Genomic DNA, 24,216 nt, shown 5'->3' with positions numbered 1-24,216 from the left:
TTCCGTGGGAATGACAATCTGAGACTACTTTTGACAGGCTCCACCTCCACAGCATAGCACAGATTGCTGCCTAAAACATTGTCTTCCTGTGACCATTCCTTCAAGACTGGGAGAGAGAGCCATTTCACCTAATACATAAAAAACAAACACAGAAAGTCAAGTTAAGTAAGTAAACTGAAGAACAGAGCCAAATAAAACCCCAGAAAAAAGCTCTACTGAAATGAAGATAATTTACCTGATAACGAGTTCAAAAACATGGTCATAAAGATGCTCCCCAATCTTGAGAGAAGAATGGATGAATATAGAATAAATTTCAACAAAACAGAAAATACGAGGAAGTACCAAACAAAAGTCACAGAGCTGAACACAATAACTGAAGTGAAAGATACAGGAGAGGCATTCAACAGCAAGTTAAGATAAAGCAGAAGAAAGGATCAATGATCTGGAAGACAGGGCAATGGAATGCACCCCAACAGAGCAGCAAGAGAAAAAAGAAATTTTAAAAAGTGAAGACAGCTAAGGGACCTACAGGATAACATCAAGTGAAACACATTCCCATAATGGGCTCTCAGGAGAAGTGAGAAAGAAAGGTACAGAAAATTAATTTGAAGAAATAATGACTAAAAACTTTCCTAACTTGGAGAAGCAAACAGTATCCAGATCAGGGAAGCCCAAAAAGTTCCAAATAAAATGAACCCAGAAAAAGCCACACCAAGACACATTATAATTAAAATGTCAAGAGTTAAAGATAAAAAGAGTAAATTAAGGAAGCAACAGAAAAACTTATTGCGTATATGATAAGCCCCATAAGGTTATCAGTAGATTTTTCAGGATATGGTTTACAGGACAGAGGCATGATATATTCAAAGTGCTGAAAGGAAAAAATTCCCAACCAAGAATACTCTACCCAGTAAAGTTATTATTAATTGAAGGAGACAGACAGTTTTCCAGACAAGCAAAAACTAAGGAATTCACTACTACTAAACCAGCCTTACAAGAAATGTTGAAGAGACGTCTTTAAGCTGAAAGGATAGGACATTAACTTGTAACAAGAAAAAATATGAGAGGAAAAATAATCAGTAGACAAAAGAAATATATGGTAAAGGTAGTAGACTAATTACTTCCAAAGCTAGCATGAAGGTTAAAAAATAAAAGTAGTAAAAATAACTGTAATTACACCCATCAATTAAAGGGACATACAAAATAACAAGATATAAAATGTGAGGCAGGGGGTAAAAATGGAGTTTTGGAATGTGTTCAAACTTAACCTGCTATCAACTTAAAATACTCTGGTATATGTAAAAGCTATATATGTAAGCCCTACGGTAACTGCAAAGCAGAAACCGGTAGTAGATACACAAAAGATAATGAGAATGGAATTTAAACATAACATTCAAGAAAAGGCATCAAACCACAAGGGACGAGAGCAAGAGAAGAAAGGAACAGAGAACAACAAAACAGCCAGAAAACAATTAACAAAATGTCAGTAAGTACACATACTTATCTATAATTACTTTAAATGTAAGTGGATTAAATTCTCCAATCAACAAACACAGAATGTCTGGGGTGGCTCAGCTGGTTAAGCGTCTGCTTTCAGCTCAAGTCATGATCTCAGAGTTTGTGGGTTCCAGCCCCACACTGGGCTCTCTGCTGTCAGCGCAGAGCCCACTTCGGATCCTCTGTTCCCTCTCTCTCTGACCCTCCCCTGTTCACATGCATGCGCGCTCTCTCTCCCCACCTCTCAAAAAAGAAATAAACATTAAAAATAAAAAGACACAGAATGTCTGAATGGATAGGAAGTAACTCTCATCCATATGTTGCCGACTAGAGACTCACCTCAAATGTAAGGATACATACAGACTAAAAGTTAAGGGATAGAATAAAAGGGTTGCATGCAAATGGAAACCAAAAGAAACATGGGGTAGCTATCCCATGTGTATCAGCTATGGGTATCAGACAAAATAGACTTCAAAACAAAGACTGCAATAAAAGACAAAGAAGGGCATTACATAATGCTAACAGGGTCAATCCAGCAAGAAAATACAATGTTTGTAAGTCTTTATGGATCCAATATAGGAGCACCTAAATATATAAAGCAAATATTGACAGATGTAAAGGGAGGAACGGACAGCAATAAATAGTGGGGAGGCTTTCATACCCCACTTACATCACTGGATAGACCATTCAGATAGAAAATCAGTAAGAAAACATTAGCATTAAACAACACATTAGACCAGAATGACTTCACATATATATATACACAAACATTCCATTCAAAAGTTATAGAACACACATTCTTTTCAAGTGCACATGGAACATTCTCCAGGACAGATCACATGTTAAGCCACAAAAGAAACCTCATGAAATTTAAGACCAAAAACACATCAAACATCTTTTTAGAACACAGTGGTATGAAAATAAAAATCACAAAACTGGAAAAATTATAAATACGTGGTGATTAAACAACATGCTACTGAACAATCAATGGGTCATGGAAGAAATCAAAGGAAAAATTTAAAAATATCTTGAGACAAACGAAAATGAAAGTACAACATGCTAAAGTTTATGGGATGCAACAACAGCAGTTCTAAACCTGAAGCTCACAGTGATACAGAAGGACTACCTGAAGAAACAAGAAAAACCTCAAATAATCTACCTTTACTAAAAGAACTAGGAAAAGAGGAACAAGGCTCAAAGTTAGTAGAAAAACGGAAATAATAAAGATCAGAGCAGAAATAAATGAAATACAGACTAAACAGATAATAGAAAAGATCAATGAAACTAAGAGCTGATTTTCTGAAAAGATAAACAAAAACTGGTGAACCTTTAGCTAGACTAAGGAAAAAAGAGGGTCCATATAAATAAAATCATAAATTAAAGTTGGGAAGTTACAACTGTTATCAAGGAAAATTAAAAGATCATAAGAGACTTCGATAAACAATTACATGCCAATAAACTGGACAACCTAAAAGAAATGAATAAATTCCTATACATTTACCATCTTCCAAGACAGAAATGGAAAATCTAAATAGACCAATTGCTAGAAGCGCAATTGAACCAGTAATCAAAAATCTCTCAATAAAAAGTCCAGCACCAGACAGCTTCACTGTTGAATTCTACCATTCAAAGATTTAACACCTATCCTTCTCAAACTCTTTCTAGAAAGTGAAGAGCAGGGAACCCTTCCAATCAGTTGAGGCCAGCATTACTCTGATACCAAATTCAGACAAGGACATCACAAATAAAAAGTATTATAGGCCAAAATTTTTGATGAATACAGATGCAAACACCCTGAATGAAGTACTAGCAAACCAAATTCAACAATACATTTAAAAAATCGTAAGTCATGATCGAGTAAGATTTATTTCAGGGATGCAAGGATGGTTTAACATCTGCAAGTCAATTATGATATACCACATTAACAAAATGAAGGTTAAAAATCATATGATCATTTCAACAGACGTAGAAAAAGCATTTGACAAAATTCAACATCCATTTATGATAAAAATTCTCAACAAAGTGGGTACAGAGACCAATATAATAAAGGTCTCATATGATAAGCCCATAGTTAGTATCATACTCAAAGGTGAAAAGCTAAAAACTTTTCCTCTAAGATCAGGACTAAGACAAGGATGTCTACTCTCACCAATTTTATTCAAAACAGTATTCAAAGTTCTAGTCAGAGCAAATAGAAAAAGAAAGAAAATGCATCCAAACTGGAAGGAAGGAAAACTGCCATTATTTGCAGATGACATAATGCTACATATAGGAAACCATAAAGACTCCATAAAAAATACTACTAGAATAAATGAGTTTGGTAAAGTTGCAGGATGCAGAGTCAATATAGAAAAATCTGTAGCATATTTATATGCTACAAACTATTAGAAAAATTAAGAAAACAACTCCATTTACAATTTCATCAAAAAGAGGAAAATACCTAGGAATAAATTTAACCAAGGAGGTGAAAGACCTATGCAAAAAACTACAAGACACTGATGAAAGAATCAGATGAAACAAATAAAAACAAATAAATGGAACAATATTCCATGCTCCTGTCAAAATCCCAATGGCAGTTTTCAAAAAAATAGAACAAACAATCCTAAATTCGTATGGAATCACAAAAGATTCTGAATGGCCAAAGCAATCTTGAGAAAGAAGAATCAAACTGGAGGCCTCACGCTCCTTGATTTCAAACTATATTACAAAGCTACATTAATCAAAACAATATGGTACCTATGTTGGCATAAAAACAGGGATGTAGATCAACAGAAAAGAAATAAACCCATGCACATATAATCAATTAATTTACAGCAAAGGAGGCAAGAAAAGACATTGGGGAAAGGACAGTTTCATCAATAAACAGCGTTGAGATAACTGGATAGCCAAATGCATTAAGAATGAAACTAAACCAGAATGTTATACCATATACAAAAATGAACTCAAATGGATTAAAGACTTGAATATAAGACCAGAAACTGTAAAAATTTCTACTAGAAAACACTGGTGGTAAGCTTCTTGACATCATTCTTGACAGTATTTTTTTGAACTTGACTTCACATGCAATTAGCAACAAAAGCAAAAATAAATGCAACTACATCAAACTAAAAGCTTCTGTACAGCCAAGGAGACTATCAACAAAATAAAAAGGCAACCTACTGAATGAGAGTATATTTGCAAATCATGTATCTGGTAAGTGGTTAACATCCAAAATATATAAAGAATACCAACCCCCTCCCCCAAAATTTGATTACAAAATGGGAATAGAACCTGAATAGACATCTTGCTAAGGAAGGCATACATATGGCCCACAGATAGATGGAAAAGATGCTCAACATCACGAACCATCACGGAAAAGCAAATCAAAACCATAAGGAGGTTATCACCTCACACTGGTCAGAACAGCTAATCAAAAAGACAAGCAATAACAAGTGTTGGGCAGGATGCTGAGAAAAGAGAGCCCTGGTGCACTGCTGGTGGGCATGTAAATTGGTGCAGCCACTATGGAAAACAGTGTAGAGGCTAATGAAGAAACTAAAAACACATGATCCAGTAATTCCACTTCTGGGTATTTATCTGAGCAAAATGAAAACAAATTTAAGAAGAGTACCCAGTATTTTCACTGTAAGTATCTTTGCCACAAACACTTTCACCCTATAACTAATTGGCCATAAGGCAATTATGCCATAAAAGAGAGGCATTCATTTAAAAGGACATAATGAGGGGCGCCTGGGTGGCTCAGTCGGTTAACCGTCCGACTTCGGCTCAGGACATGATCTCGCGGTTCGTGGGTTCAAGCCCCGCGTCAGGCTCTGTGCTGACAGCTCAGAGCCTGGAGCCTGTTTCGGATTCTGTCTCTCTCTCTCTCTCTCTCTCTCTCTCTCTCTCTCTCTCACCCTCCCCTGTTCATGCTCTGTCTCTGTCTCAAAAATAAATAAACATTAAAAAAGAAAATTAAAAATAAATAAATAAAAGGACATAATGCAATATGAAAAATGCATTAACAAAATTAAAAAGACTTTATTGCAAAATACAACATTTGAATACATTTAAAATGTGTGTAGATTCATGTAATTCTATGCAAACAACTGATTTTATTTTGCAGACTAAGCACTTGTCCTCAAAGTCTTTCTTTCATAATATACATTTTTTTTCCTTATTGATTCATCTCTTTATTTGGCATCACCTTTTCTCATTTTTTCGCTAAAATTTTTTCCTTAAGGGAGGTATTAAGTTTCTAAATACAAGGATGCATGCATATTTGTAACAGTTTTGTATGGCACTGTGAAAGTCTTCTACCTTGTTCTCTGTTCTCAGCATGCTGTCACATGTCTGTTGATAGATGTTTCAAAGTTCTAGGAGAAATGTGGGTTCAAAACTCTGTGCCACTGTATACACTATTATGAGGGCTAAGATTAATATAAAAATGGGAGTACCGTGTCAATGGAGAAATGAAAGCAAACTGTCAATTATTTGATGAAACAAACACACTATCAAATCAAACTGTCAACCAGTTTTTCTGATACCTTTTATGGCAAAACTGCTTTACAGCCAATGCGTTTTGTGGGGGAAGTGTTTTCAGCAAAGATACTTACGGTGAAATCGCTGGGAACCTTTGAAGATATATGCACCCCTATGTTCATTACAGCATTATTCACAGTAGCCAAGATATGGAAACAAAGTGTCAAATGATGGATGGATGGATTACAAGATGTGTGTACATGTACACATGTATACACACACATGCGTACACACAGACACAGACACACACACAATGGAATACCACTCAGCCATTAAAAAAAGAAAATAAATAAATAAATCCTTGTCCATTATGATGTCAATGGATCTTGAGGTACTAAGTGAAACAGGTCTGAAAGACCATGTATGATTTCACTTACATGTGGAATCTAAAAAACAAATGAACAAAATAAAACTCATAGATGCAGAGAACAGATTGGTGGTTGACAGAGGGGAGGGTTTTTTGGGGGTGGGTGAAACAGGAGAAGGGGGCCGGTGAAACAGGAGAAGGGGGCCAACAGTTACAAACTTCTGGTCATAAAACAAGTCACAGGAATGAAATGAAATGTACAACATGGTAACTGTAGTCAATAATACTGTAATGCATACTATGTAATTTGATATGAAGATGGGGAAACTAGAGTTACTGTGATCACTTCTTGATGTATACATTTTTTTTTTTGAGAGCAAGACAGCAAGTGTGACAGGATTGGGCAAAAAGAGAGGGAGAGAGAGAATCCTTAAGCAGGTTCTGCACTGTAAGTGCAGAGGCTAATGTGGGGCTTGAACTCATAAACCTTAAGATCATGACATGAGCCCAAGTTCGGACACTGAAACACTGAGCCACCCAGGCACCCCTTGGTGTATATACATACATTTTGAGTCATTATGTTGTACACCTGAAACTAATTTAATGTTATTTATGTCAATTACACCTCAATTAAAAACAAACTTCACATGTGTCTTCAGACAGGCCAGTGAGTCCTGTACCACATAGCCCTTCTGAATCAAAAAGTGGTTCTGTTACTTTAGAACAAGGATGGGAAACAGAGAAAACTCTGTATCTAAACAGAGTAATACTGCATTGAACACATGATTCTTCCATTTTTTCTTTCTTCTGATATTACTTTACTTTGAAAAATGCTTTTTAAGTACATGTAGATCATGCTTTACTCATAAAAAATCATTCATTCATCTATTATATTTGGTAAAATAAGACAGACTGACAGTGTTAAAACCAATTCTAAGCCTCCTTCTAATCTTGAAAAAGCACTTAGGAAGCAAAATGAGCGACTAAAAGATTATCTTGAGATAATAAAATTTACTAGTCAATTATACAAAATAAAACCAAACATAAAAACCGAAACCCATTTAAACCTCAAATTAAGCCAATTTTATCATGATTTAAGGTAGTATTAATATTCTATGTAATATAAGAACAGAAATGTCTACAAAATAAAATGTTTACTTGGGTAAAACCTCTGTTCCCCTTTAAAATCATGTAGAAATTAGAGCTTAAGATTTTAACAGGCTTAGTTAGACAAGCATCCTGCTTACACACCTGAGAAGCATTTTAGAAGTACCTTCTTTAAAATTATTAATTTCTTTGTTTGATAAGAGAATTAAATAGTATTAATGAAAACAATACTCAGGTTATTACTTCCAATAATCTTCCACTTACAACTTTTGGAACATAAAAGAAAAACAATCCTATTAAAATAGCAATGAACAAATTTCAAGCTATTTTTCAACAGGACTACTTTATCAAAGATTTCTCTAAATCGCATGATGAAAATCTCATTAAGAGAGGCCAAGAGGTAGTATGGCAATGGGAAAAAACACTTGTATTTGTATGAGGTCCTATAAATAAAGCGAAACTACAATATAATCGCTACTAAGGAAATGTTGTCAGATTTAGCATCAAATGAATGTTTGGAAATAGAAAATGTCAGTCATTGGAACAACATGATCAAAGTAATATACTTAAGTTGGCCTATTTCAACTACCCCGTTATTGGATAGATATTATTTTATAATATATTCTTTTAACAGAATCGCTATTTTTTTTTTTACTAACTTCTTTGTTAGAAACCATAATTTTATCCATCAATCACCAACTTACTGGACTGAACTACTGCTTGAGTTTGTTCAGAGGTTCCAGATGCAATGTTTGTCAGAGCCCATGCAGCTTCAAACTGTAAAGAAGGACTACAAAAAACAAATAATTTTAATTAAACAGTAGGGATTTTTACATTGGTCCAAATACACTATCTGCCAACCATTCCTCTCCTGGAGCATTTTTAAAGTATTAAATATTTTGTTTCAAAAGGTGTCTATACATCTAGCTTTTTTTTTTTGTTTAAACTTCCAATGATTATTTACAATATCTCTTCAGTATAAAAAGCATCCAATTTCCTTGGGTGTCCATATTTTTAGTAAAAACTCTTTATTAAGATACCTATATATTACTACCCAACAGTTTTCTTAAGTACTTACCGGCCAAGCTACTACTTGTCAATTCTCAAAGCTTAAAAGTTAAATGTATCATTCTCAAGTTCCTCTTTAGCCTTTATGTTCACCTCTTGGTGTAAACACACCTTGCACTGTTTTACCCTTTGGCTTTTTCAGTTCCATCTTATAGCCCTTTTCTTTAAAGATCAAACTAACTACTAGAAAATCTTGTTTTCTGCAAAAGATAGATTCTAAATTAGTTCTTAAAATAATGTACTTACTTGTCATCTCTTTCAAGACAATGGACTAAAATAGGCAATATTCCAGATTTTATTAAGTCATCGATTGGTGGATTTCGATCACTGGACAAAAGCTTCCTATAAGAGACACACATACCCTTGTGAAATTTAATGACATATAATTAAATTCAAATTCGTATTTGACATAGGGATGACACAAATCCTCACTCACTTGAATACCCTGCACAGCAATTTTATAAAAGCTTAATCAGATGATTCCTCTATATAAACCAAGTGATGGCTACTTATTTACTACCCAATAAATGAAAACTCTTTGCCCTAGCCTAAACCATTCCACAAGTTGGCTCCATTTTACCTAACTAATCTCATTCTCTGTAATTCAACAATAGATCAGTTGTCTGTCCCACCATTTCAATCTCATTTCCAGGCCCTTCACATCCTAGTCCCTACACTTGGAATGCCCTCTTTTCCATCTATTCAAACTCTTATCTATTCAAAGTCCATTTCAAGTTGTATGTTTTCACAGTACCCTCTCTGAATTCCAAGAACATTTACACAGCATATGCTTACATTTGCTATTAAGTATCGCTATTTTTAATACACTTCACTGCCTTCTCAATTAGGTTCTAAACTTTTTACATAGCAAGAATTATACTAAATGCTTTTCACAGTATTTTCCACAACATGGCACAATTCTTAACACAAAGTAGAAAATAACCCAGTCTTTCTTAATCGAGGTTCTAGATTTAATAAAAGAATTTTACTTCATTTACTTTACTTCATTTTACTTCACTGAGGACATTCTTAAATATTCAGAAATGTCCTTTTTTTCTGAGTGCATAATGTTGCATATAGTATCTACAAAATATGAGATCAGTTTGATGCTACTGTCTTGATCTGTGCTAAGGTACCATCAAGTTTTACCACATGTGCTTTTACAACATCACTGTAAATTGTTAGCATATTTAAAAAAGGCAAGTAAAGTCTTAGTATTATTGATAAATGAGTTTGATTTTGTATACTCCCCGAAGTTGTCTCAGGATCTCCTAGAGAGTCAAAGACCATCATCTGAGGGATGCCTGGGTGGCTCAGTTGGTTAAGTGCTCAACTCTTGATTTCAGATCAGATCATGATCTCATGGTTTGTGGGATCGAGCCCCTGCTGGGGCTGTCAACGTGGAACCTGCTTGGGATTCTCTTCCTCTCTCTCTGCCTCTCTCCTGCTTGCACGCACACACACACACACGTGTACCCTTTCACTCTCAAAATAAACAAACATTAAACAAACAAACAAAAAACACAAAAAAAACAAAGACCCTAATTTGAAAATATCTGCTCTAGGGGCCTTAGGGCTTTAATTATTTTGTAGAACTCCTATTGAGAAGAGTTGCTCCAAAACTATCAAATAATCAACAATGAAAAATGGTGAGCATAATGTATCAATTTTTTCCAGTTTATTTATTTACTTTGGGGAGGGGGGGCAGGGAGGAAAGACAGTGACACAGAATGAGAATTCCAAGCAGCCTCTGCACGGGAGCCCGACACGGGGCTTGAACTCATGAATCATGAGATCATGACCTGAACCGAAATCAAGAGTCAGACACTCAACCGAATGAGCTACCCAGGTACCCCTCAAATTTCTTAATCATTCTATCTATAAACATAATTTGCCATTTTGAGATGTGAATACTCCTATGATTTTCTTCCTACATAACCAAGTCCTCTCTACGAAGTTCTTTTACCTGTAGTGGGCAATAGTGTTAATTCTATAATTTTCCTATCTGTTCTAGGGTTTTTAAAATACACAAAAGTAGGAAAACTAATAACCTATTCATTAATATAGAGGTCTCAGAAACAAGTTTTTCTGGTTACCCTCTTAAAATATAGGAGCATACACCTCTAGACCACAGATTTCACAGCAGAAATATACAAAATAACATAATATTCCTACCTGGAAATCCACTGGGAAACTCTGTAGCCCTCAATCTTTTATCTTTTATTTTTAAAACCTTTACATCCAAGTTAGTTAGCATATAGTGCAACAATGATTTCAGCAGATTTCTTAATGCCCCTTGCCCATTTAGCCCATCCCCCCCCCCCACAACCTCTCCAGTAACCCTCTGTTTATTCTCCATATTTAAGAGTCTCTTATGTTTTATCCCCCTCCCTGTTTTTATATTTTTTGCTTCCCTTCCCTTGTTCATCTGTTTTGTATCTTAAAGTCCTCATATGAGTGAAGTCATAGGATATTTGTCTTTCTCTAATTTCACTTAGCATAACACCCTCTAGTTCCATCCACGTAGTTGCAAATTGTAGCCCTCAATCTTAATGTCTACTTGCCTTTACACTGCTATAGTAAGCTTATAACTCAATTTATTGTTTGATTAAAATAAGGACTGTGAAAAGAATTAGCTACCTGGGCAGGAGATGAAAAACCTGACTTTTTATAAAATTAAACCTATTAATAAAAAGTGAAGTTTTATAAATAACGTTTTTTGGGGTGCCTGTGTGGCTAGTTGGTTAAGCATTCAACTTCGGCTCAGGTCATGATCTCATGGGTTCATGAGTTCGAGCCCCACATCAGGCTCTATGCTGACAGCTGAGAACCTGAAGCCTGTTTCATATTCTGTGTCTCCCTCTCTCTCTGCCCCTCCCCAACTTGTGCTCTCTCAAAAACAAATAAAAACATATAAAAGAATTAAAATAAATAAATAATGCTTTTCTATTCGTTGCTAGCAATAACCTGTCAAATCAACTCTTTCCTAGCATCTGTATGTATTCTGCAACTTGAAACTTTATCTGAGTTTAGAAAAAACTGCTATCAATACACTAAACCAGAAAAAAAATTTTTAAGTAAATTTAGTTGGTCTATGGACTGTTCTTTATTGTTTGTCATCAAATTTGAGTCACAGTAGTATTACATAGTGAAAAGTCAAACAGAACTCCTGTGTAAGTTATGAAATTTAAATATGTCCTCAAAATTTAACTTACCTAGCAGCTTGAACTGCACTTAACTGAATTCCTTGGTTATCACTTGAAGCATTCTATAAAAAATTAAAACAATTTTTGATATAGATACACAGTAATTAGAAATACAAATGAAGACACGGGAAAACGCTCAACTTACTTGAACAATAGCTTCTAGAGAGGTATTTTGCTGTAAAAAATTACAGAGAAAACAAAGTTAAAAAGTCACCTTAAAATTCTTTATGTAAAATCTTTCATTCGTTGTTTTATGTTACCAGAATGATGATAACTTACCACTCTATAATCGCCATCTATATCAGAATCTTCACAGATATCTTCATGTGGTACATTCCTTCTCTTTAAGAGATGTTCATCTCTTTTATTCTTAAAAAAAAAAAAAATCAGAAAAAGAACTTTAGTTAAATAAAAGGATAGCTTCATACAAAGGTTACGCAATCCTGTCCTACAAAATGAAACAGGAAGTGCCTTTTAAAAGTAAAACACAAATGAAAAATTAAACCAAATTGTGAATCAAACACTTAAGCAACACTAATTTGAGACCCAAACCCCAAATACTACATTTTTAATGAACCGTGAACTATGTAAAAACAAACTGAAAAACAAAAAATTCTGATTAAAAAAGATAGTGTACAGTTTAAGCCAGAACCAAACATACATATTTATTTAAAAGTACTAAACCATTTTATACATCATCTGGGAGCTTCTCTTTATCACCTAAAAACAAAGTCAAAGCAAAAGGTGGGCAGTTCAAAATCAGATAGAAATCAACAATTCCTTACAAAAATCTAGGGCCACTTAAATTTCACTTAAAATGTGTGGGACAAATTTAAAGATATATATTTCCAACTATAACCTATTTTTCTTTTTTTACAGACATAACTTATTTTAATACTTGAAAAGGTGATGAAATTATAAGTAAAATAAGTTCTTTTCAGGGCATATTTACACCTGTAAATAGCAGAATTATTTAGTAAAACTGTATAGTTATGACTTACACTTCATATAAATTATTAAAAATTACAGAAGAAAAAACGCCACATAAGAATTCATTTATCTCTATTTCTGGATAGTGGACAAGTTGTACCTTGCCAACTTCAATAGCCTATCCTTCAGTTTTCAAAAGAAAAAGAAATGCTAGGCACTTGAGATTAATATACATTTAGTACCTTCCATATATGCTATAATGTTGTTAGAATTATGCTTGGAAGTACCCAATATTAATCAGACTCACCTTCCTTAATTCAACTACAACTTCATTTCGTTGTCTTCTCATAGTCTACAAGAAATTAAAGAAAAATATGTTTTTAAAAACACCCCAATTTCCATCACCCAGAGAAAACCACTAGTAACATTTTAATGAACATCCCATAATCTTTTCTTCTAGTCATGTATGTACATAGTCACATTTTACTCATAATAAAGATCATAGTGTATATACATATATACATATATGTATATATATATATATGATTTTCTACATTAGATATAAAATTTTAAAACTGTAGCATTTATAAAAATACAAAGATACAAAGAATAATAGAACCCATAAGCTCGCCTCCCATATGAACCACAACACTTAAGTAATACATGTACAAGGTTAGTAAACTCAACTGCTTAAAAGGAGGGGTGGGGGCATCTACCTGTCAATCCAGCTCTTTCTCTAAAGGTGACCTGTGTTAGATTTACTGTGTGATTTACTGTGACACACTTATCGATTTATTTTGTCTTCACCTTATTTTTGTTTACTTAATTTATAGAGTTTAGAGCCCTTCCATGGTGGTATATACAAATATCTTCTATTATTATTATTATTATTATTATTATTATTATTATTATTTGAGAGAGAGTGAGTGCACAAACACATGCATTCACTTGCACAGGGGAGGGGCAAGCAGAGACTCTTAAGCAGGTTCCACACCCAGCACCAAGCCTGAAGTGGAGCTGGATTTTGGATCTCACAACTCTGAGACCATGACCTGAGTGAGTCCAAATCAAAAGTAGGAAGCTTACCCAACTGAGTCACCCAGGCATCTCTCTTTTTCGTTATTTCTAATGACCACATAATTTTTATCACATACTGTAACTATTTTCTTATTCTTTTAATATGAATTTTTCTCATTTTAAACTTACCTAACATATGGATACATGTTCACTGTAAAACATTCAGACCTTCAGATGAACAACAGAAGTTTCTGTTCTTTTTGTATAAGTTCCCCTCATTCTTTCTAGTGACTGCATAGGTCAGGGCATACCAAGTAGAAATAGCAAAATCACAAATACTCAGATGTTTAATAAAGATCTCAAACTTATATCCAAAGCCAAACTTTTGATTTTTAACAAACATACATAACTCTATCTGATCTCACATGGTTCACATAGGGGGTGAGACCATGAGTTCCTTTATTCTTTGTACCTTTTTATTAGCCTTATGTTACTGCTTAAAAAATTTATGACATACCCAGTATTATAGATCTGCTGATAATTTCAAAGAGATTTCAGTAAATGTCAACTCTATTCTTCCAGATGCACAGACAAAAACTTTAGAGCAATCCTGGATTCTTCTTCTTCTCTCATGTTACACATTCAATCTGCTAACAAATCCTCTGGTTCAACCTTCAAAACTTATCCAAAACCCAACTACATATCACTATCTTCTCTGCCACTACTCTGGTCCAACTTTCCATTATCCTTCACCTAGATTATTGCAAAAGCCTCTTAACTTGTATCCCTCTTTCTGCTCTTGCCTGCCTTCTCCCCAGTTCATTCTTATCACAACAACCAAAGCAATCCTCACAGGGAATCTTAATTCTTGAATGCCACAGTCTCCTTTGACAGCTGGTGAAATCAATGAACACCTTCCACACGGTGTTTTTAAATACAGATAAGAAATACATAAGGTTACAAAGAAAAGCAAGTATATTGACATACAGTTGTCAAAAATATTTAAGCATGAAAAATCTGTAATATATGTACTTCGTTATCACATTAAACAGGTTCTAGCAGTGAGTCCAACAACTACTATAATTTCAAAGTGATGATAATAAAGATATCCTGCAAAAATGTTTTACTGGTGGTGACAAAAAGTCACAGGTAACTTTAATAACTGCTGCAGTTTACTGGCTACATTATTAAATGAAGGAAACACTGTTAGAAGTTAGAAGTTAGTGAAAAATAAAGATGTAATTTTTTCTAAGTTTCTAGGCCTTCCTGAATTCTACTTATAGACTCCAAGGGAGGAAGGACCCAGTAAAGAACCCCTTTCTAAAAAGTCAGCCAGATCACGGACTTCAAATTGTATTACAAAGCTGCAATCATCAAGACAGTATGGTACTGGCACAAAAACAGACACTCAGATCAATGCAACAGCATAGAGAACCCAGAAATTTACTCACAAGTGTATGGCCAACTAATCTTTGACAAAGCAGGAAAGAATATCCGATGGAATACAGACAGTCTCTTCCACAAGTGGTGCTGGGAAAACTGGACAGCGACATGCAGAAGAATGAACCTGGACTACTTTCTTACACCACACGCAAAAATAAACTCAAAATGGGTGAAAGACCTAAATGTAAGACAGGAAACCATCAAAATCCTTGGGGAGAAAGCAGGCAAAAACCTTTATGACCTTGGCCACAGGAACTTCTTACTCAACACATCTCCAGAGGCAAGGGAAACAAAAGCAAAAATCAACTATTGAGACCTCATCAAAACAAAAAGCTTCTACACAGCGAAGGAAACAATCAGCAAAACTAAAAGGCAACAAAAAGAATGGGAGAAGATATCTGCAAATGACATATCAGATAGTCAGTATCCAAAATCTATAAAGAACTTCTCAAACTCAATACCCAAAAAAACAAATAATCCAGTGAAGAAATGGGCAAAAGACATGAATAGACACTTCTCCAAAAAAGATATCCAGATGGCCAACTGACACATGAAAAAAATGCTCAACATCTCATCATCAGGGAAATACAAATCAAAACCACAATGAGATACCACCTCACACCAATCAGAATGGCTAACATTAACAACTTAGGCAACAACAAATGTTGGTGAGGATGCGGACAAAGAGGATCTTTCTTTTGCACTGCTGGTGGGAATGCAAACTGGTGCAGCCACTCTGGAAAACAATTTTAAAAAAATTAAAAATACAACTATCCTACGACCCAGCAATGGCATTACTAGGTATTTATCCAAGGGATACAGGTACGCTGTTTTGAAGGGGCACATGCACCCCAATGTTTATAGCAGCACTATCAACAATAGCAAAAGTATGGAAAGAGCCCAAATGTCCACTGATGGATGAATGGATAAAGATGTGGTATACATATACAATGGAGTATTACTTGGCAATCAAAAAGAATGAAATCTTACCATTTGCAACTACATGGATGGAACTAGAGGGTATTATGCTAAGCAAAATTAGTCAGAGAAAGACAAATATCATATGACTTCATTCATATGAGGACTTCAAGACACAGAACAGATGAACACAGGGGAAGGGAAGCAAAAATAATATAAAAACAGGGAAGGGGACAAAACATAAGAGACTCTTAAATATGGAGAACAGTGTTACTGGAGAGGTTGTGGGAGGGGGGATGGGTTAAATGGGTAAGGGGCACTAAGGAATCTACTTACTCCTGAAATCACTGTTACACTATATGGTAACTAACTTGGATGTAAATTTAAAAAATAAAATTTTTAAAAATCAAAAAAATAAATAAATAAGAAGTCAGCCAGATGATGTGATTTCCCTTTTCAAAACTATCAAAGGCTGTCCAGTTTGGAGTAAAAGCCCAGTCATTAAAATGGCTTAAGTCCTCTCAAATCTCTAACCTTAACTGTTTTTCAATTACCACCTTTCAGACCTCAGGTTCTATCATTTTCTTGATTCACTTTGCTGTATCTGCACTAACTTAGCTATTCTCCTAACACACTAGAAATTTTCTCTCTTCAAGGCCTTCACTAATAGACTCTACAGCAACTCCTAAGAATGGACTCCATGGCCAAACTGCTAGGGTTTAATTTTCAGCCACACTACTTACTAGCTCTCAATGCCTCAGTTTTCTCATCTATAAAATGAGGATAGTAAAAATACCTATTGCATAGGATACTATATAAAGATTGAATAAGTTAATATATGTAATGGGCTTAAACAGCTCCTGTCACATAGCAATGTATGTGTTAGCTATTATTATTACTGCTACTGTGAATTCCTCAGGTTGTAATGCTGTTCCTTCACTATCTGCAGTGCCCACATTCATATTTGAATCTCTCAGAAGTCACCTCCATGGTAAGGTCTTCCCCTTCCTAACCATCCAGCAACTCTCCAACTGGGTACTCTCTATTCCTCTTCTATGTCTTATTTTTCTCCGTATCATTTATCACATTCTAATATGCTATATATAATTTTACTAATTTTTACCCTCTCCCTACTAGAATATAAATTCCATATATAGGGAATAACATAAGGAATAAATATTCCTTCTCAAAATGTATTGGGTAATCTTTTTTTTTTTTTTTTTTTTTTTTTTAATTTTTTTTTTTTTTAACGTTTATTTATTTTTGAGACAGAGAGAGACAAAGCATGAACAGGGGAGGGGCAGAGAGAGAGGGAGACACAGAATCTGAAACAGGCTCCAGGCTCCGAGCTGTCAGCACAGAGCCCGACGCGGGGCTCGAACTCACGGACCGTGAGATCGTGACCCGAGCCGAAGTCGGCCGCTTAACCGACTGAGCCACCCAGGCGCCCCTGTATTGGGTAATCTTATATGTACTTATATGTAATCTTATATATGTAATCTTATATGTACAGAAATCTTTACCTCAATTTTTGACCAAACCAATTTATTCCATCTCTGTTTAAGTGAGTTTCTGATGATCATTTGAGCTTTGATACAGATACATATTTAAAAAATAACAAAAGAATCAAACTGGACCACTTTCTTTAAAAATTTTTTTTTTCAACGTTTTTTATTTATTTTTGGGACAGAGAGAGACAGAGCATGAACGGGGGAGGGGCAGAGAGAGAGGGAGACACAGAATCGGAAACAGGCTCCAGGCTCCGAGCCATCAGCCCAGAGCCTGACGCGGGGCTCGAACTCACGGACCGCGAGATCATGACCTGGCTGAAGTCGGACGCTTAACCGACTGCGCCACCCAGGCGTCCCTTTTTTTTTTAAAAAAATTTTTTTTTCAACGTTTTTTATTTATTTTTGGGACAGAGGGAGACAGAGCATGAACACCACTTTCTTAAACCATCCACAAAAATAAACTCAAAATGGGTTAAAGACCTAAATGTGAGACCTAAAACCATAAAACCCCTAGAAGAAAACACAGGCAGTAATTTCTTTGACATCAACCATAGAAACATTTTACTAGGTACGACCCCTCAGGGAAAGGAAACAAAAGCAAAATTAAACTAGGACTATACCAAAATACAAAGGTTTTGCACAGCAAAGGAAATCAACAAAACAAAAAGGCAACCTACTGAATAGAAGATATTGACAAATGACATATCCGATAAGGAGTTAATATCCAAAATATATAAAAAAATGTCTACAACTCAACACCAAAAACGAATAAATAATCCAATTAAAAAATGAGCAAAGGATCTGAATGGACCTTTTCCCAAAGACATACAGATGGCCAACAGACACATGAAAAGATGCTCAACATCACTAATCATCAGGGAAATGCAAATTAAAACCACAATAAGATATCACTTCACATCTGTCAGAATGGCTAAAATCAAAACCACAAGAAATAATAAGTGCTGACAAAGATGTGGAGAAAAGAGGACCTGTGTGCACTGTTGATGAGAATGTAAATCGGTGCAACCACTGTGGAAAACAGTATGGAGTCTTCTCAAAAACCTAAAAATATCAATACCATACAACCCAGTAATTCTACTACTATTTACCCCCCAAATACAAAAACACTAATTCAAAAGAATCCAAGCACCCCTATGTTTACTGCAGCATTACGTACAATAGCCAAATTATGGAAGGAGCCCAAGTGCCCATCAATAGATGAATGGATAAAGAAAATGTGGTGTGTATATATATGTATATATACACATATACATACATATATATACACACATATATATATATACACATATATACACACAACAATATTTTTCAGCCATAAAGAAGAATGAAATCTTCCATTTGCAAGGACATGGATGGAGCTAGAGTACAATGCTTAGAGAAGTCAGTCAGTCAGAGAAAGACAAACACCATGACTTCATTCATATGCAGAATTTAAGAAACAAAGAAAAAAAAGAGACAAAAAAAGAAAATACAGAGAACTGCTGGCTGCCAGAGGGAGGTGGCTGACAGGTGAAACATGTTAAGGGGATTAATGTACACTTATCAGGATGAGCACTGAAAAGTATATAGAATTGTTGAATCATTATATTGTACACCTGAAGCTAATATAACACTGTATGTTGATTATGTTTGAATAAAAAATAAAAACCAAATCCCTGCCAACTGTTTTCCAAACTGGTTGTATAACTGTCCATCCCAGTAACAGCAGAGTTTCCTTCACATTTTTATCAATATTTGAAATGGTCAGTCTTTTTCATGTAGCCATTTTAATACATATGTAGATGTTTCATTTCCCCAGATGATTAATGATACTGAACTTCTCATGTGTTTCTTTTCTTATATTTTCATTCAGAAAGTCCTTGTGAATCTTTTGCCCTTAAAAAAATACAAAGATCAAAAAAATACAAATAAGGCTGCAAAATGAATAAAAATACTTGGCCAAGTACTATCATAAGAATTTCAACATTCACTATCTTTTAATTATTATAGCCTTAAGAGATAAAAACAACAACCACAACCACAAAACATTTCTTTCTTTTTATAAATAAGGAAACTGAGGCCTAGAGAAGTTAAATTACTTAATTGGCCAAGGCCACACAGCTATAGTGGGACAGCTAGGATCAGAATTCGGACAGTCTCATACAAAGCCAATTAACCACTAAGCCATACAGTTTTCCTCAAGTCTTAATATCAAATACAGTTCAAGCCAATTTTAGAGCCTATGGCTGATACTAAAGAAAAAGCACTATCATGAAGACAGTGGGCTTTGCACTGTCTCACAATACAACATCAATAAACAATTCTGGTAAACAACAACAACAAAAATTTGGTCCTAAAAAAGTAGGTCCAATGTCTCACAGACAGAAAATAAAACTGTAAACTGTACTACTTAACAGATTATACAATAGACTTCTGAGGGACTGATATTTGTGGTCAAAAAAGGTTTTAATAAAAACTAGTAAGTATTCCATCTAATAAATAAGCAGAATTAAGTTATAATGGGCTTTAACTTCTTTTCAATAAAGCAAAATATTGCACAAAAAATAAAATATTAAATATACACTATTACACAAATATTTACACTCAAAGAATTTTTCCCATTACATCTTATTAAATTTGGAGTTTCTGATAATTTGAAACTATTAATAAAGGATTTATCAAACCAATTTAACATTTTAGTAGTGACACAAGCCTTAGGCTACTACTACCGACAGAAATTTATTTACAAAATAGGAGATTTGACAATCTATTACACAGCAAGAGAGCAAGAAAAGAATTTTCTTCTCTTGAGAAAAAGCTATTACCTTCAAGGTAAAGAGAAGACCGAATGAACTAGTAGAAAGACATCCTATGCACCAGTGTGGCAGCATTTACCCATGTTTTTTATTGTAAAAAAACCATGTCTTAAAAGTGGAATTAGATATTTAGACAATTACAAGTCACAACTCCATCTCAAATAAAGGACTTTTATTTCTCTGGGGCCCCATGAAAGGGGTATAGAAGGCTTATTTTTCTAAGTCTTTTCTTATCTTAAAGAGTTTTCATATACTACATGCAAATATAATAGTTGTGAATTCACATGACTTACACTGATGTGGCGAGCTGTCAATTAGAATTCCAAAAGGCTGACAAACTGGCCAAAGACTTATTTATAGGCCAAAGAGCTATCTAAAGGACAAAGGCAGTCAATGGGGGGATGGGGAGAGAAGCAGAGAAAGGCTGAGTAAGGAGTATAGTTTAGGCAGATAACCCAGAATTTTTATATTTCTTTGCTTGTAATAAATATAGTTACAAAATCTTATATTCAGGCAAAAGGGGACAAGAAGTTGTCAAAAAAAGTTCAAACAAGTGAATCTTACAGAACACAAGATAATTTTTTAATTTAACAAATTAAAAATAGTTATGATAGTGTTCATCACTATCATAATTCTAGGGATTAAACACCTTCCTCTTATGATAACAGGGTTCAGTACTTCCTTTTCCAATTTATAGCTATTTGATTTCTAACTAGTGCCTACTTAATTTCTAAGTCACTTTTTACCAATGTATAGTTTTTTGAAAAAAAAACTCTAAAAACTAGTAATTTAAGATGTGACGATGTTATACTGTATGAAATTTTAATACCTTAAATTTTGAGTAAAATATGAGGGTTTAGATTAGTAAGGACTCAACTCACCTCACTGAAGAAAAATTCTAAAGTTGGTCATACAGAAGATATGGCATATAATGCTGTGATTTTATTTTATCCAGCCTATCTTTATACCCCAGGGATGTTAACATAGCACAAAACAAAACAAAACAAAACACCAAGAGAAAATAAAAAGTTAAATGATTTATCAGGCATGAGATATTTTGTGGGGTGATGGGATATATTCTATAACCTGGATTGTAGTAATGGTTGCAAAACTATGAAAATTCACTAAAAATCATTGAACTGTACACTCAAAATGGGTTTTAGGCAAAATAAATTACATCTCAATAAAACAATTTTTAAAAAGTTATACATACACAAACATACATAACCTTCCCCTCCCCTTGTAGCATGAGATTCTACAGTATTATTATTTACAGCCTGCTGGGAAGCATTCACTCAATCATTCAAATATTTATTAATCACATACTTGTCAAGCACTAGAAGATACAAAGGCGGATCAGAGATAGCATTATCAATGGCTTTAAGGTGGCAGTTCTTATGACAGAAAAATATAATTTAATAAAGTCTAACATTCTGCAAACATTTGGTGCCAAACACCATTTAAAACACATTACTTGACTTTACTCATCTAATAAATGTGTTATGCATGTACTGTTTTTGACAGTAAAATGTTTAAAGTAAGCGAAGAAAGACTGAAGATGAAATATAAGCTGAATCTTTAAGAACAAATGAAAACTGATCTAGAGACAGGCATTCCAGGTAGAAAATATAGCTTATACAAAAAGAGAGGATTATAAAAGATGGTGCACGCAGGATCTGTTGAAGAATGTCAGAAGCCAGAAATGGAAAAGTAGGCAAGGAACCAAATCAATCACATCATATAAAGCTAACCTACACAACAGTAGTTCAGAGAAAAGCAATTTACTGGCGTTTTCAACCCAAATGATCATCACATCTTAAACATACCTGGTAGGTACAACAGTTGTTCAACCCAATAAATATGGTAAACCAAATGCTAAAATGTGTAACTACAAAAGTCTGTTTTCCCATTCCTTTCCTATTTCTACCTCCTTTCATTTCCACTTGCTGATCTCTCCAGGAGGAGTCATCATGGTACTTATCCATGCCTTTGCTAAATATGTATGCTGGCAAATAAATTCCAATTTTACATTTATGACAATAAAAGGGACATTAAAAAAATTTTTTTCAATATTTATTTTTGAAAGAAAGTGTGAGTGGCAAAGGGGCAGAAAGAGAGGGAGACAGCATCCGAAGTAGGCTCCAGGCTGTTAGCACAGAGCCTGACGCAGGGCTCGAACCCATGAGCCGTGAGATCTAAAAGGGACATTTTAAATGCTTAATGTTAAATGCTTACTAAAACAGCGATTTCTCAGAGATAGTATTTATTAATAGTAGTAAAATTCTAATTAGCACCACTAGCGATGGGCAAGTCTTCAATCATATTCTTACCTCCAACAAATAAAAAGATAACTCAAGACTGAGTGTAAGTCTGAAAGTAAATTCAACAGGAGGCCAGATTTAACTGTGGCAAGCTACAGTAACAGTTTTTAAAAAGAATTCTACTAAAAATAATAATACTTTAAAATGATCCACATCTAGGGGTGCCTGGATGGCTCAGTCGGGTAAGCGTCTTACTTCGGCTCAGGTCATGATCTCACAGTTCATGAGTTCCAGCCCGCATCAGGCTCTGTGCTGACAGCCCGCTTTGAATTCTGGGTCTCCCGCTCTCTCTGCCCTGCCCACCCCCCACACTCACATTCTCTCTCTCTCTCTCTCAAAAATAAAAAACATTAAAAAGAAAATTTTAAATGATCCACATCTAAATTATAAGCACTGAAATAATTAGTGCATAATTATAATTTAAAAATCACAAAAAACGTTAAGAAATTATTAAGTTGTTAACTCCAAGGAAAGGGGTTACAGTAGTTTTACTATCTAACATTTGAACAATAGGGAAATGTATTAAATTCAGAAGTTATACATATCTCTTTGGAAAAGTCAGAAAATAAAGAACAGAAAAAAATTGCATTTCTAGTTTTTTATATTCACCTATTTTGTACAAGACACACACACACACATCTTTGGTGTCATACCCAAGAAATCTCTGTCCAATCCAATGTCATGAAGTTTTTGTCCTGTTTTTTTCCTAAGTTTTGTTTTAGGTCTTACGTTTTGGTCCTTGATCCATTTTTAGTTTCTAGCATATGGTGTTAGGTAAGGGTCCACCTTCATTGTTCTGCTTGTGGATATCAAAATTTCTCAGCCCCATTTGTTGAAAAGACAGTCTTACCACTGAATGGTCTTGGCACTGTTGTCAAAAATCTCTGACATAAAAAAAAAAAAATCTTATATGCAAGAGTTTATTTCTGGGCTCCCTATTCTATTCCACTGGTCTATGTATGACTTTATGTCAATACCACACTGTCTTGAATACTATAGCTTTGGAGTAAGTTTTAAATTAGGAAGTGTGAGACCTCCCCAACTTTTGTCTTTTTCAGGATTGTTTTGGCTATTCAGCGTTCCTTACAATTCCATATGGACTCTTCTATTTCCACAAATAACACCACTGGGATTTTGACAGAGACTGCATTAAATCTGTCGATCACTTTGTAGACACTTAACAGTAAGTCCTCCAACCTATGAACATGCGATGCCTTTCCATTTATTTGTGTCCTCTTTAATTTCTTTCAGCAATGTTTTGTAATTTTCAATGTAAAAGTCTTTTACCTCATTGGTTAAGTTTATTCCGAAGTATTTTACTCCCTTTGATGTTACTGTAACTAAACATGTTTCTCACTTTCCTTTACAGGTTGTTCCTCAGGAGTGTATGCTGATTTTACATCCCGTAACTTTGCTGAATCATTAATTACTGCTAACATTTTTTTGGGAGGATCTTTAGAGTTTTCTACATAAAAAGATCAAGCCATCTACAAACATAGTTTTACTTCTTCCTTTCCACTTTGGATGCTTTTTATTTCTTTGTTCTTGCCTAAT

General features: G+C 34.6%; 1 protein-coding gene across 2 annotated transcripts in view; it reads right to left on the bottom strand.

Moving 5' to 3' along the window:
• Positions 1–24,216, bottom strand: part of KPNA4 (karyopherin subunit alpha 4) — a 68,142-nt gene that overhangs the window by 29,399 nt on the left and 14,527 nt on the right. For both annotated transcript variants that reach the window (XM_042954289.1, XM_042954290.1), the window contains 6 exons: positions 12,944–12,988; positions 11,986–12,075; positions 11,852–11,881; positions 11,716–11,768; positions 8,747–8,842; positions 8,137–8,222 (listed from right to left, as the gene is read on the bottom strand). In XM_042954289.1, coding sequence (XP_042810223.1) covers positions 8,137–8,222; positions 8,747–8,842; positions 11,716–11,768; positions 11,852–11,881; positions 11,986–12,075; positions 12,944–12,988 — 400 coding nt within the window. The remainder of the gene's footprint in view (positions 1–8,136; positions 8,223–8,746; positions 8,843–11,715; positions 11,769–11,851; positions 11,882–11,985; positions 12,076–12,943; positions 12,989–24,216) is intronic.

Source organism: Panthera leo, chromosome C2 (genome assembly GCF_018350215.1).
Source record: "Panthera leo isolate Ple1 chromosome C2, P.leo_Ple1_pat1.1, whole genome shotgun sequence".
Classification (NCBI taxonomy): domain Eukaryota; kingdom Metazoa; phylum Chordata; class Mammalia; order Carnivora; family Felidae; genus Panthera; species Panthera leo.
The sequence above is the reverse complement of the archived record's forward strand: the minus strand, read 5'-3'. Positions and strand labels throughout refer to the sequence as shown.